The 15,765-nt window shown below is 38.0% G+C and overlaps 2 protein-coding genes across 2 annotated transcripts in view; one reads left to right on the plus strand and one right to left on the minus strand.

The window, feature by feature from the left end:
• Positions 1-342: 342 nt before the first annotated feature.
• On the minus strand, positions 343-3,531 carry spryd4 (SPRY domain containing 4). The gene is made up of 2 exons (XM_030139100.1): positions 3,368-3,531; positions 343-1,296 (listed from the first exon to the last, which is right to left on the minus strand). Exons 1-2 carry the CDS (start codon positions 3,498-3,500, stop codon positions 755-757), a joined length of 675 nt encoding a protein of 224 aa, XP_029994960.1. The 5' UTR covers positions 3,501-3,531; the 3' UTR covers positions 343-754.
• A 1,771-nt stretch (positions 3,532-5,302) lies between these two features.
• LOC115422656 (acid-sensing ion channel 1-like) overlaps positions 5,303-15,765 on the plus strand; it is a 51,896-nt gene continuing 41,433 nt past the window's right edge. Inside the window, exons 1-2 of the mRNA XM_030139099.1 lie at positions 5,303-6,530; positions 11,480-11,675. Coding sequence (XP_029994959.1) covers positions 6,169-6,530; positions 11,480-11,675 — 558 coding nt within the window. The 5' untranslated portion in view covers positions 5,303-6,168. The remainder of the gene's footprint in view (positions 6,531-11,479; positions 11,676-15,765) is intronic.

The raw sequence follows: 15,765 nt of genomic DNA on the forward strand, positions 1-15,765 counted from the left end.
AAGCAACTAATTAACAGTAATACTAAGCGCAGTATTTACCGTAAGCCTTAGACATGATTAAAGCTGTGAAAACACAAGCTTTGCATGTTGATATACTTTGAACTATGAGATCAGACATGATTTCAAAGTTAAAGTTCTGTGCTAAATCCACAGCTGTGTCATATAATCTAAATGTCATGGTTTACACCGTGATAATGTCAAGTGAAAACCCTCTATTCATTGTTATATTTAGTTTGCCATTTAATTGGCCTATGACAGTGAAATGATTCCTCGGGCATGACTGTAGCCTGTCACTGTAAATATATGTCATGCTGCTGTAAATAAAATAAACATGATGACTGCTTCAGTGAGATTATTTTATTAAACAACATTCAATATGAACATGAGACTCAAAAAAACATTTGAGAGCCGTTATGTGTTGACGATGCCAGAACATGAAAGCAGAGAACAGTTCATTTTCACATGAGTTAGACTGAGAGGTACTACATGTGGTACACAAGAAAAAACTTGCCTGTGATGAAGCAACCTGAGGTGGATTGACATACATAATGTATGAACTTGCATTGTTAAGAGTCATGACACTGATTTCACTGGACCACAGAGAACTAACAATCACCTGTAATTAAATTGCAAATGATTCCCAACAAGATATTGCTTTCTGTCCTGCACTGTGATTAAATATAGGGCTGAAAAGTGTTGCCATAGTAACAAATACATCCCTGGAGCTTTTCTCTGTTATTACAATCGACCTGCTTCACTGCAGGCCTTCAGGCTCTTCAAGGCCAGTGTGAGTGAGGAGCTCCCCATCCCAGAGTCCAAATGCGGGACAGAGGGGGACCTTAAACTGGGTCCTGATGGTGTGAATGATCTTGCCTTTCTCGACGTCCACCAGACCCACAAGGCCCATTTCGTAGTCAACCAGGATGCCTACACGGTCTGGCTTCCCCACCAGTGTCACAGGAACGATCTTCTTGTTGGTCATGGCGAACCACTTGCGCTGAGAATAGCCAAACACCCAGGAGGAGCTGTTGGTTCCCACACATTCATCCCTACACATCAGCGCCTCGGCCACGCCCAGACGAAACTCCTGGGACTTTTTAACTGTCACCTCCCAGTAGTGTCGCCCACTGCTGATCTTTTCATCACCAAACACAACAGCCCAGTCTTTGAAACGCTGTGGGTTGTCTTGCACATGGCTGGGGTCCAGACCCAGTATCCGGTAGATGACACCAGTGTCTTTCTTAAAGAGGTCCAGACTACTGTGAGCTGTCCTCTCATCCAGCCTGAACTGCAGATCTAAAAACAAACACAGCAGGAATTTAGTATTAATGATAGCGTGTAAGCTTCACTAATGTCTGTTGAAATCTCAGAATCTGGCTTGTGAAGTCAGTGACTACATTGGTCTGAATAACGCTGAGAAGAGACAATCCCTGAGTCTGTTTGGCTGGAAACACTCTCCAGAATTAAAGGTCAAATTTTCTGTTGTGTATGGTACGACTGTCATTTCCCTTCCTTCAGCTATCTGTGTGTTCTCATTTTGAAAGTCCAACTCGCTATACGAAAGAACAACCTCCGAGCTGCAAATATACCCTGAAAATGGCAAGTTTTGACAAAGACACACATTGTTTTATGTGCCGTCTCCTTTAGTATGGTTTTAATGATTCCAGTACCACAAAACATACACACACACTGCCAAAGCATCCTACACTCACTGCCCAAGAGGTAGCCAAACAACTCAAATAAATTTCACCCAGGATAACAGTACAAAATGTTAGACCATCCTACAATACTGGAACACTGGTGGCAAAGTGTGGAAATCTGGCTATGTGAGATTACAGATGCCTCATAAAACCTTGCGTTTGATGAATGTAAGGGATATTAGGGCTAGACTAGTACTGGTACTCAGTACTATTAAGCTTCTAAAGTGGAAATCCTGATTTAGAATATAAAATAATAGCTCAAATTTGTGCCACACTATCAAAATTAGGGGGGAACAGGACAGGAGGGATATTGGCCATTTAATCCTGGGCTTTTCTAACTATATTTCAGCCTACATCAACCTTTAACAATCCACTACCAGTGGACTCTAGAAAAGAGTCATTATAATAATAAATAGATATAGGGCTGAAATTTTGATGTAATAACATGCATTGTGTAAAACAGACAAAATTCTGAAGCTTGTGCACCTAAACTGAATTAAACCATTGTTAATAATGGAAATTCATGTGTGTATCAGTGAAAACAAGTGGGTGGGTGTGGCTGAAGGACTAAAGAACTCACTATATGAAAGAAAGGTCAAGGCCATTGTAGAAGACCTATAATTGTAAGACTACTTTTCCTCACAACAGGCCAAATTTTGGAGTCTTTCAACAGATTTTAGGATAATTTATAGGTTTGTGTATTTGTTTATTATGTGATGCTTGCTTGCACAAAAGCAATTAGCATTAACATTAACCCTTTCATGCATAGTGGTCACTACAGTGGACAGTTATTCTCCAGCTGTTCTCTTGTATATTCATGGGTTTTACGCACCATCCCATACACTGACATTCATACCATTACTGTAACTTTTCTGTTCTTGATAAACCTGATCTGCAGTAACATGTTTAAGTGTCAATCAATTGTTATTTGTTAGACAAGAAGGTTTTTTTTTTTTTGCATATTATCTCCATGAAGTGAGTAATTACTCGCATTAGAATATGTTAAAATGTGAGAAGACATCAGATTAGCAGCATTAAAAAAAATTTGTTTTCATTGTTTACATATCACTTTCTGATATTGGGTTTTAAACACGTTTCTTTATTTCAAAAATTAAATGCATGGATATTTTTGTAACTCCATAGAAAAAAAAAAACTCGATCGCATTGGGGGTTTTTTCATGCTTAAGGAGGAATAAAAACACTGAAGAAAAAAAATCTTGACTAAGGTTCTCACAATTCATGCATGAAAGGGTTAAATAGCATAAGACAGACCGTAAACTGTAGAAGAAAAGTAGTTGTGAAGAAAACTGGCCAATGTAAGAAATAACCTGGAAATGTAGATTATAATGTGTTGTAGCCACTGTACACTGTTAGCTAAGCTCATGTTAGGACAAAAAACACAGGACTTAGTAACAAAGACCCTCTGTTCTCATAAATCAGATAACCGTATTCACCTATAAGGACTGGATTTACTTCCCTCTAGTTGCATGTCTGTGAAAATTTCCCAGTTTTAGCCACAGGAAATGTTTATTCCCGGTCAGTATCAGAGGAAAAGTCCAGAACAATAACAAACATTAGTCATTAGCTGTCACTAGCTGCTAATGTCAGTGACCTCTGAGCCTCTAACGCTGGTACTTTCTTTAAGTTTCTTTTAATATTTTACTCACAATTCCGAGCAGAGGTGGACGCGTAACTCCTCCTCTGTGGCAGGCTCACACTCCGTCTGTGTCTGGCGGACAGGGAGGTCACAGTCCGTCCTGCCAAGCGACAGAGACGCGCTGCTCCAACAGGCATCGCCATGTTTTTTCACCGCTGTTCACATGTTCCATCCTTCTGCTTATTAAACTGTAGCAGCGGCTGCACTCTGCCTCCCCCTGCAGGACCGGAGAGGAACTGCACATCCATCAGCACCATGGACAGCAGCCTCAGCCCGTCACCTCAAATAGGACAAAATCAGCTTCTGCACCACCTCACACTTGTCTCAAACACCTCTCAGACTCTTCTTAAGCTCTTCCAAACCACTCATATGCATGTCATTTAGTGTGTTTTGTTAATGTGTTTAAAATACTGTAAGCCATTATGAATATTTCAGCTGAAGCTATCGATTAACCCTTTCATGCATAGTGGTCACTACAGTGGACAATTATTCTACAGCTGATCTCTTGTATATTCATGGATTTTGTTTTAGTTTCATGTCTGCCAACACATGCATCACCCCATATACTACAACTGATAACATTACTGGAACTTTCTTTGTTGTTCTTGATAAACCTGATCTGCACTAACATGTTTGAGTGTAAATCAATTGCTTGTTACGATTATCAGACTGTAATTAACAACAGAAAGTTTTTTTTTTTAGTTTTTTTTTTTTTTTTTTAGCATATTATCTCCATGAAGAGAGTAATGATTTGTATTAGAGTTTGTTAAAATGTGAGAAAATATCAGATTAATAGCAATAAAATATTCTTATTTCATAGTTTTCACACAGTATACCAGTAAATACTTTCTTTGGTGTCCAGTTTAGTGGACGTTTTTGCAACTCTACTTAAAATAGCTTCATAAAAAAAATGCCCAAAGAGGAATAAAAACACTCGGGAAAAAAAATCTTGATTAAGGTTCTCATAATTCATGCATGAAAGGGTTAAGTGAATATTTCTCTCTAAGTGACAGTTGCATAATTTCTCAATTTCTCTGGGTTTTCTTCACTAAACATAAACAAAATACTCATTGTGATCCACTGTCATGCGTCAAACCCGGGTTTTCTGCTACAGCTGTGCATTCAAGTGTCAGACTTATCTTTAGATCTGACAATATAAAAGAATTTCTGCTGTCTGTGATAATTGCCCTCCGGGTGAGAGAAATATAATTTATCTTAATATCACTGGATGTCTAAAAAGCATCGCCTGCGCCTTTTGGAATGTTTTGCTTAAGCCTAATAAACACATCATATTTAACATTCATTTGTGCCTTACTTTCAGCTGTTCATTTAAGATTTAAGATGCCCATAAGCACAGCGATGAGTGGACATTTATGTCGATTTTTTTTCATGCTGATGCATTTCGGGTGAGTAATGCATCTTGTAGGACGCATAATAAATATTTTGTATAATAACAAAGCTCGATTCAGCGTTGTTGCACAGCTAGATGCATTTTTCACTCCTCTATCCAGCAGGGGACTAAATGTCATTGTTTATTTATGGACCAATCTTAACACGGCACATATCATTATTTTCCGTTTTTGGCTGAGGTGATGAATTTGTTTTTACAGAGCAGAGCTGTTAAAAACAAAACATTCACCTTACTTAGTTGTGCTGTTTTTGAGAGTTTAATTGTGAAACTTAAAGAGAATAGACAACAACATCTGCACATTATTCTTTAATGACATACACTAGTATTTCCACCCTTACATACGGTGTCACAAGATGAATCTGCATAGTCTTTTTGTGAGTTAAACACATATTTTCTGTTTGCAGGGATAAATCATAACAATGCATGATTAAACCTCCAGATTTTGTCAATGAAGCAGGACTTTGAAGAATAGGGAAACGGTGGGCTATTGTTTAACAGAGACCACACTACAATTCCCTAGAGAAATAGTCCACACACTCCTCCTTTATTGACATGCATACTGTGCGGGCTGCGGTCTTGTAAAAGGAAGAGACTAAAAACTAATCCAGAGCTCTCAGGTGAAGCAGAGCGTCAGTCCAGTCCACATCCACATCCACCTCTACTGCTGCTGCTGCTGCTGCTGCTGCTGCTGCTTCCAGACAGTCAAAACAAGAGCTGGGAAAAAAGCTCACGACTCATCCACCGACCAGATAACCAGCAGTCAGACTCCTGAACACGTTTTGACACAGAAAAACATCTCCTGACCCGAGTATTTACCTCGGCTTGAAATCTAAAGGGACGTGAAGGTAGCGGAGCTGGGGAGGAACTCTTAATGAATTAGGTGAAGTGTCAGGAGGATTTGTTTTTCTTTTTGGTCTCCGGGTTTCCTCTTGTTGGTATGTGGGAATGATGCGGGCTTCACTGGACTAAGAATCAACCAGCACATTAGTCAACATTTCTGTTTTTTTTTTTTTTTTGCTTTAATGCATATGGACACCTCCGAGAAGCCAGGAAAACACCTCAGCTGAAATGTTGTTGTGATGCGCTCCTGCGTTTTGGCATCTGGTCACACATGCTTTTGAGTCTTTTCTGAAATGCATAAGCCACAGTTACTGCTCGCCTGACTTTTTTCGGAGGAGCGGCTGCTGCTCTAAATGTTTTCTCATTTGTTTGCATGAGGGATGGCTGCCGAACCGCACCAAGTTCAGAGGTGGTTATCTACATGTTTGCACCTGGTCGGATGGATAATGACAGTTTATGCCACAGGTGAATGAATGCACTGTCCGCTTCACTAAACACCAAGTGTTTCAGCATCTGTTGACTGACTCTGGCATTCAGGTCGTGCTTATTCCACGGCGAAAATGGATCTGAAAGTAGAAACCGAAGAAATGGACTCAAACCAACCTCCACCCTTGGAAGTTTTTGCGCACAGCTCGACCCTGCATGGAATGTCTCACATCTTCACGTACGAGCGGTTCTGCATCAAACGTTGCCTGTGGGTCGTGTTTTTTCTGGGCTCTCTGACCTTCTTGTTGTACGTGTGCGTGGACAGGATCCACTTCTACCTTGAGTACCCGCACGTCACCAAATTGGATGAAGTCTCGACCCCGATCATGACATTCCCCGCGGTCACTTTTTGTAACCTGAATGCATTTCGCTTCAGTCGAGTGACTCGCAATGACCTGTACCACGCAGGGGAGCTGCTGGCCCTGCTCAACCAGAGGTACTGTTCACCACATTTAAGTGTGCAAAATCAAGCTTTTATTTTAACTTTTCCTCATAATTGCTCACTGAGCCCCAGGTTAATGTTTACCTGGTTAGATTTTATATTTCTATTTAATATGAATATCATTTTCTTGATTTACAGCAACGCTCCACACCTTTCCACCCTGTTTACACATTTCTAAACGAGTTTCATGTTGCAAATGCGTATCCCACAAGCTCTAATAGCTCCTACCTTGTTGAATCATGCAGCGCCTAGAGAGAAGACTTGTCAACCTTGAATTAACTGAGGCATTATAATCATATAATCATAAAACTCCAGCAGCCTTCTTGGTTGCCTGCTGTTGAAGGTGCTGGATACCTGAGCTGGCAGCAGCCTGTGCTCTATGCTCTGGAGGAAAGCAGTGCAGCTTCATGCCTCTTTAATGTGATTACAAGTGAAATGCCAGCTGCTCCAGGTGTAATTCATACCTTTAAATCTTCATGTGAGTGACATCTGAACAGAACTCAAAAAAACATACCAGAGCTCCAAATTAATTTACTTGCTTCTGTGCTCTGACAGAGTTCTCTTACCGTTCTGAAACAGCATTGAAGGAAAACCATAACATTCAGAGTGATTAAGATCATGCACAAGTTGTCACAGCAGCAAAGGGGGTTAGAGAAGGAAGATGTCAAGCAGAGTCTGTAACTAGTGCTGGTTTTGAAAGCTGTGATGGTAAACATGTTTCTATTTCTGTGATTTTATTATTTTCACAGTGGTAATGCACAATCACAGACTAGACTGTGTAAAGCAGGACATTTAATTCTGGACATTTTAGGAGGAGTAATTAATGACCACTATGTGTCATCTGAGATTTCAAAGAGATTAAAGAGATATGTAAATACTGGAGCTGAAATGATGTGAAGCTCTGACAGGCTGTCAGTTACAGAGATCGAGGACAGGACTCAGCACAAAGGCCTCTCATGACTTTACTTTCATGTGGATATTTAGCCAACGTCTACCCTAAATCTTTAATGAAGATTCCAGCCTCATCACTAAAATAGCTTTTTTCCCTGTGACGCTGGTGTGACTGATAATCAGCACTTGCCTCTAGATTTCTGCAAATACATTTCCTAATCCCGCACATTTCAGTCAGTTTTTCCACAAGACAGACTTTTCAGAGCTGGAGAACATAGCGTTAAGGGGGTTATATCCCTTTTTTTTCCCTCTCCGTGTACTCATCTCTACTGTTACTCAACTGTTACACTCTGAAGTAGGTTTAGTGCTCATTATCCTGTCTCCCTTGGCAAGGTAGAGAGACGATGCAGCAGCACATTTAGCTGTTTTACCCCTGGCCAAAAATGAAAATGCTTGTGGCATGAAATCCATTTAAAGATGTTCTCCGTCTCTTTCTCATGTTTGGAGTCACTGGTCTGAGAAATGTCTTGTGGCATGATATTTAGCCTAGACTGCACACATGCTGAAGTGTTAGCCTCTGCTGATCCCAGCAGCTAGTGCTTATGGGATTTTTATCTCATAAGTGCCTTCTTGGCAGGTTTGTCCACTACACAAACAACAGGGACAAAATGCCTCTCTTCAATTAAGTTCTTTCAATCAAACAAAAACACTGGCTGCTCGGGAAAAAAATATCCTCTCACCACTGCCATAGTGGAGCCAGGCTGATTTTTAATCACTGAAAAAAATCTATTAACTAATTTTAAATCTAATTTGGCATAGTTTTAATCGATTTAGTGTTTGGATGATTTCAGTTCGGGCTATACGTCGATGTAAAACTCTGTTAAACCACCAACTACACAACACTGTAATGACTTTATTCAGACTTAATAAATCAGCTCTTGGTGTATAGATCAGCTATAAACTGTGAGTGTGAGTTCGGGGTAGCTGTTTTGTAAGATTATCCTTCACATTTACTCTATGTTTTTATGTCTTCTGTTTTGATAGGTACCATCGTAGGAGTATTCAACTACTGACCTTTTGTAGTAAGGCTGATAAAAATGAATTAATGTGATGTTTCTGCTGCTTATAATGAAATATTGGCTAAAACTGTAATGTTACTGCAGAGTGTAGTTGTACTGCTCTTCTTTAATTACTACACTGTTAATGACTTTTCTAGATAATTATATATTAACATTGATTTTTTCACCCCTTATATGCCTTTTAAAACCATTCGCCGTGATGAAAAAGGAAGAAAAAGCAGTGCTGTGTCTCATCATGACTATATTTTAGCTAAATATATGTATAGTGTACAGATGACTGTAGGAGGGTCGGGTTAAATAAAAACAGCCCTTTTCATTTCTATGCAGGGCATTTCTGAAAACACAAGGGTGCGTTAACAGTGTGTTATACAATGGATCAATGAAAGACCACATTCATATAAAACCAGCCACATTCATCTGAGAAATTTCTAAAAGGCCTTTCATTTTAGGCAGTCTTCTGAAAAAATCCCAGCAATCTGCTCTTTGGTGAGTCCATTAAAATGGTGACATTTTTAATAATAGCACAGTGGGAGATCACAGCGAGGGTAGAGAGCTGGTGCATTTACAGCTATTCTGCTCTCTTTTAATACAGGCAGCATGGTCAGATTCTTGTGGGCTCCATTAACTGAACGGAAATTTCCCAGTAACACTGATAATGTTGTGCGTGATGTGGGTTGCTTGGTCTTTATTCTCAAATAAGGAACACAGCTGCAGCTACAAATGAAATGTAAATGTGACAGTCATGCTATAAATAAGGCGTCAGACATTAGTGATGAATGGGCATCATAATTTATAAAACCCACAATTACATATGTAATCGTCGTCTTTTGAGAATGAATGATTTCATTTATGTCTTTCAGCTAACTGGTTCATAGAGTTAGTGGAAGTGAGCTCAAAACAATTACGTATCAAATCATCAACACAAAATAAATGGGTTTTAAACTACAGTGTTTTCAATACAGTTGGATTTTTTATTATTTTTTTTATTTTTTTAACTTGTCTTGTCCAGCATCCTAACAGCAGAATGGTAGTCTGGCTGCCTTTTGGTGCTGAACAAATTTGCTTCGCCAAGGGAAACTTCATAAAGTATTTTAGTATTTAGTATTTTATTTGGGTGCTTCTATGAAACTAGGTACATTTTAGTACCTGGCTTTTTAGACCCAATAACAAAAGAGAAATTTAGACATATTTCCCCAGGATGTACCTAATGATGACCTCAGATAAACTAAAAAAATAAATATATATACTCTTGCTCTGAGCCATCCCAAAATTAATAAATTTTTAGTAAAATGCTGGGGCCAAAAATAGAACCAAAATTGGGACAGGAAAAGCTACCTAGATGTCAGTGCATTGTATTTTAAAAACATCGCTGTAAATGGTATTATATGACACTATAAATAAAGACACTGTGTTAAATTTGATAATCCTAGGGGTTTTTCTAATCCAGACATGTGGGTTTTTCATGAATCTCAGTCTCACTCCAGGTTTTGTGCTTAACCCATGGTGTCCACTCACGTTACATGCAGAACCTGCCCATTTAAACACATATAAATCACAAAGGATTTTGCAACAGCAGTCATTTTTGTGAAACACTATGTCTTGCATAATTAGTTCAATTTCCAAAATGTACCTGTGAGAGAACAGATATTAAAAAAAAAAAATAGTAGTGTGTAATCTTCGTGTCCTTTTGGTTGCGTTACATACAGATTTTTGTATAAAATATAATGTAAAAAAAAGTGTTTTATCTGAAAAATAGTTTTTTCTTTTATCTCAGTAAGAATTTATTTTTAAAATAGACCCAAAGTGCTTCAAAACTTGCTTCATAACGTTAGTCTACATCATCCCATGTCCTGTTTTTAGGGACCAGATTCATAGAAGCATCCATTTTTAGACACATTTCTCCTTTTAGTCCTATTTATACATATCAGTAATCACCTTTGATCAGGCACAGTGATTACATACTGAGTCCCAGTTACACTTTATCTATCAAGAATAAATCGTAATGTCATAATCTGACTTCTTGAAAAGAGGAAAAAGCCAACTTTATAGGCAACAGTGTATTTTCAGATGTTAGATGTGAAAACGAATTTGTGATGGTCATTCTAAAATATCAAGAAAGGCAGGTGATAACATATCTAAAACATAAAAACCTCAGTTAGAAAATCAAATACTCATGCAAAACAAGGACAAAACAAAGGGACATTGAGGAAGAATATTGAACTGACTTATTGAATTTGCCAAAAGTTAAAGGTAACACGGTTAAGCCAAAAAAAAACCATCCCACAATTCCTCTTCTGCTACCTCTGTCAGGCCTTTAATTTTCTACCTCTAAGTGCATCCTGCGCAGAAGTTTGTTTTACAAGCCGCTTTAGAAATTCAATTTTCTTTATTTATTTATTTGCTTGCTTTGACATTTAGTTGAAGCTTGCTTTCAAAGTGGATAATCAGTCAGTAGGAGAAGCCATATCAGATGCTTTCAGGGCCTTCTCAGTCCAATCAACATAAACATAAACACATTTTTTTGTCAGTGTTTGAAGCCAGATAAGTCAGAGTCGAGTCAGTCGGGCAAATGTGTAGCCTGGAGGTGCTGCAGTGACAGTGAATGGACGACTGGCTTTATAGATCTGTACAACTCATGTCTGAACTTTATTACATACTCTACAATAAAGCGTTACACTCTGCTGGTGATATCAGATCTGAGCACACAAGCGCCACAGAGAAACTGTCATGTACACATTTACTTGCTGGTTCCTGTCCCTTTTGATATATTCTGGCCTGTGTTATTTTTAGCTGAGGGTGAATGGTGCAAAGGTTCACTGATAAAGACTAAAATCCATTTTTTATGAGGCTGTGCGGTGATTAATGTGATTTAGTGTTTAAGGAAATTCATTAATCCGCACTAAACCAAAGGGCATAAAACATTTAGAAATATTTCTCTGACCTCTCCCTTACTTTCTGCCTCCGCCTGTCCAGATATGAGATTAGAGACGTGCATCTTGTGGAGGAGAGTGTTCTGGAAAGCCTGAAGGTCAAAGCTGACTTCCACAATTTCAAGCCACGACCATTTAACATGCGTGAATTCTACGACCGCACCGGCCACGACATCAACGACATGCTGCTGTCCTGTCATTTCCACGGCACTGAGTGCAGACCGGAGGACTTCAAAGTGGTAAGTCCTATTGTAACCTATAAAGACCCAGAGCTACTTTTGTGGCAGTTCCCAAATGTATTTTTCTCTATTTTAACCTTTTTTTTAACCCTTTATAGGGCACTCATAGATATACTCTGAAATTCAAAATTTCAACCTTAGTGTGTTATTGGAGGATCTAACAAGATTTCATTGCTTTTGTGACATTTTTCAAAATTTTTTATTGTCATGTAGAAAATCGAGGTCAAAGAAGTTACCGTATTTGGTTCCTTAGCCATAACTGACAAAAAAAAAGAAAATACAAGAAGTAAATACAAAAATTACAAAAACAAAACAAACAAAAAAAAACACATGTAAGGTGTTTTAGAACATTTGAACATCACTTTTAGAACATTAGACCAACATAAGTGCTGATCCAGACCCCTGTCCACATCCACATTAGCCCTTTGAACATCATTCCTTACATTAGTACCATTACTTCATGGTACCTAACAAAGCAGGTACACTCACTGTTCATGCAGAGGTGGACCTTACAGACCCTGGAGACCACATTGGACCTGTTGACTCGCTGTCCTCACTGTAACTGATGATATCACCGTCTTAAATGTGTGTGGAAATGACCAAAAATGGTCCATTGCCCGATAAAGGGTTTGTTTGTTTGTTTGTTTATTTGCTTCGAATTTGCATTAAAACCAAAGAACAAAAGGATTATATAAAAGAAAGTCCAACATTCGAAAAGGAACGGGATAAAGTTTAATTTATAATCTCCTGCCCCCTTACCCCATCCTTCAACCTTCCCTAAATTCCTACACAAAACACAAAACTGCTGTACATATCAAGGATACATTGTCCAATTTGCTGCAGCATTTCACATTAAAGTAAACTCGGTCCTTTTCGTAGTAGTAATAGTGCACATATCAAGAACAAAAATAAACTCTGTCTATTTCATAACAACAATACACATATCAAAAATAAGTAAACTATCTGTTCCATAGCAATAATGCACAAAAAAATAAACTGTCCATTTCTTAGCAGTAATATACTTATCAAAATTCATAACAAATATCCACATAAAAAAACAAAAAATATAAGTTAAGTGATTTATCACCATTAATTGTGATATTACCCTCTGTATTTGGCTTTTTATCAGTGAAAATCAAATATTTATAATTCACTAATCATGTAGATGATATAAACACCTCAAATTAAAGTTGAGGGTTATTATATCAAAAACAGAGAAAACTGAAGAAAAAATGACTTTTTCAGCTAAATCTATCATTAACTGAATATAAACATCCATCTCCATTCACTGTAACTGTTAAACTCCATGGGTTTTACTGGTGAATCAATGTTGTAGAAGATGACAGTGTTTCCACGGTAACTATGGAGCCCGTGAACGTCCAAATGGGTCACATCTGATGACCATAAAAAGACGATAAACTGTATTTTACACCAATTATTTACATGGATTGACAGGATTAGTAACTCGACAGGTATTACATATTTTTGATCAGTGGATGGTTTTGGTTGTCGGCAGCTCTTTGGGTCCTTATGGGTTAAGGCAGGGGTGTCAAACATGCAGCTCGGGGGCCAAAATCAGCCCGCCAAAGGGTCCAATCCGGCCCCCAGGATGAATTAGTGAAATACAAAATTACACCGAAGATATTAACAATCAAGGATGTCAAAATAAATTTAATTCAATTCCATCTAAAGTGGTCAGACCAGTAAAATACTATCATAATAAAGTATAAACAACGAAAACCACATATTTTTCTCTTTGTTATAGTGTAAAAAAAGTAAAATTACACAAAAATGTTAACATTTAACAGACTAGCCTTTTACAAAAAATGTGAAAAACCTGAACAAATATGAACAATCTGAAACGTCTTAAGAGAATTAAGAGTAATTTTACCAATATTCTGTCTGTTATTAAATGTTTTGTGCGTTTGTACGTTGTAATGAACATGTTAAAATGAGAAGCTGTGGCCAAATAATGGCATAAATTGTTAAAACTGCACTTTTTTTCTTAATAAATTTCATTTTGGTCATGGTTCATGTTCTTCCATATTTTTTTAAAAGATAGTTTGTAGATGTAGAAATTTTGATCATATAATCTTACTTTTTTCACTCTAAAACATAGAAATTAGACATACAAATTTTGGAACTGATATTATTTATGTATTATTATGTTATTATTTTAATGATCCGGCCTACTGCAGGTCATATCGGGCTGTATGTGTCCCCTGAACTAACATGAGTTTAACACCCTTGGGTTAAGGTGTCCTTATTCAACCACATTGAAAATTAAGGCTGGATATAAAACCCACAGTGACAGACATGATAGTGCTCACTTAACACACGCTGTAGAAATCAACCTATTATCTATTTATAGCAGGTTAAAGAATCATGAACCCCCACAGCAAAAACAGAGTAAACCTCTGAGTGGGAAAAGGCCTGTTGTCTTCTGACCTGAGGACACATGTTGTGTGTTTTTTCCACAGACACTCCTGTTTTGGATCCAGGTTTTCTGTGGTTAAAAATTGGGGTCATGTAGGTCTTCCCAGCTTTCATTTTTGCATGCGTACTCAGAAGCATTTGCAGGTTTTTGATTGATTCATCTTTTGTTTCTTACTTTGTGGTAACAATATGTGGGAGGACCTGCATCTCTTGGTGTATAAAATGTGTTACAAAACTGCTGAAAGCCATGATCAAACACGGTTCTGTGCTTCTCATTCCTCTAGTTGAATCCCCATAGCTCTATAAATGTTTACTGCCGTTTCATCTTTTTGTAGCTATCATTTTCCACTTAAAAAACAAAAAAAAAGAGGGGGAGGGTTGACAATGTTGAGGAGTGTCTTCTGAAATAAAACACTTTAAAAGAGGAGATTTAGAAAATGTAGTGAAGCCAGTCACGAAAAAAAGTGTTTAATGTAAATATATTATATATGTGCAGCTCATTGATGCTCAAGTTTCCCTGCAGTTAAGAGTAGAGCTGTTGTCTCGCTGACTGTAGCTTCATTGCCAATAAAACCCTGCTGTTGCTGCTGGCACACCCAGAAACTGTTGCCAATATTCCCTGGCATCAGATGTGATTTTTAATTTGGAGCTAAACATTTATCATTCTACACAGTAACCACACTGGATGGACTGAATTAAATTTAATGGTATTTTTTGCAAGCAGCTTCTCACATCTCCCTTGGTGGAAGAAGTTGCCCAGTCATCAGCAGTTCTCAGTTACATGTTGCTGTGTCAAGTGTGAGCTGCACAGCATCGTAAGGTTTGTTGGAACTCCTATTTAACCAGGAGATTTGACTGAGATGAAGCTTGTGTGTGCGTTGGACTAAGAGATTTATTTATGGCAGGGGAACGGTTACTCACACTGACACCAAAGAGGGGCTCTACACACCGCCACTTAATGTAGCAGCTGCACTGAAGTAGCTTTGAAGTGATATTTCTGCTTATGGGCAATTTTACTATTTTTCCTACTAACCCAGTGAGGGGGAAGCTGCAGGATGCTATTTTATTTCTCCCCATGCAGTTGGAGGCAGTGAAGCGGCAAGATTAGCCCAGATCACCTAAATTATTGGATGCCACTGGTAGCAGCTCTAAAATATCTTGTTTCATTTATAGTGTCGTCAAATTCAGAATGAGTGTTTAGAGCACCCACCTACATTAGAAAACAGCTGGGAGATGCAATCAAAAATGTGCTTATCAATATATTAGTAACTGTCATAATAAATGTCAGATCATTATTTTTTAAGTGTAAAGGCTGGTGTCTTTAACATTCACATACAACAAAAATCAGACCACTATTTGTCATTTTTTATTGTTCAGAAAAGATGAAAACAAGGATGTAACAAGATGAAAATAAGTGGTCCCAGGCACGACAAACCCCACCCCTCACATGTATTGTAGCTTATTTTGGCATCGATCCAGCTGATGTCATCATGTCTATGTGTGTGCTGATGTCAGCAGATCAATTGCCTCTATATATGTACCAAGTTTGAAGTAAATTGAAACAAACTTGATGTTTTTATAGACATTGGAAATAAATATAATATTTAAAAAAAAAAGATTTTAAAAAATTCCTAAAAAATTTTAACTTTGACCT

Source organism: Sphaeramia orbicularis, chromosome 7 (genome assembly GCF_902148855.1).
Source record: "Sphaeramia orbicularis chromosome 7, fSphaOr1.1, whole genome shotgun sequence".
Taxonomy (NCBI): domain Eukaryota; kingdom Metazoa; phylum Chordata; class Actinopteri; order Kurtiformes; family Apogonidae; genus Sphaeramia; species Sphaeramia orbicularis.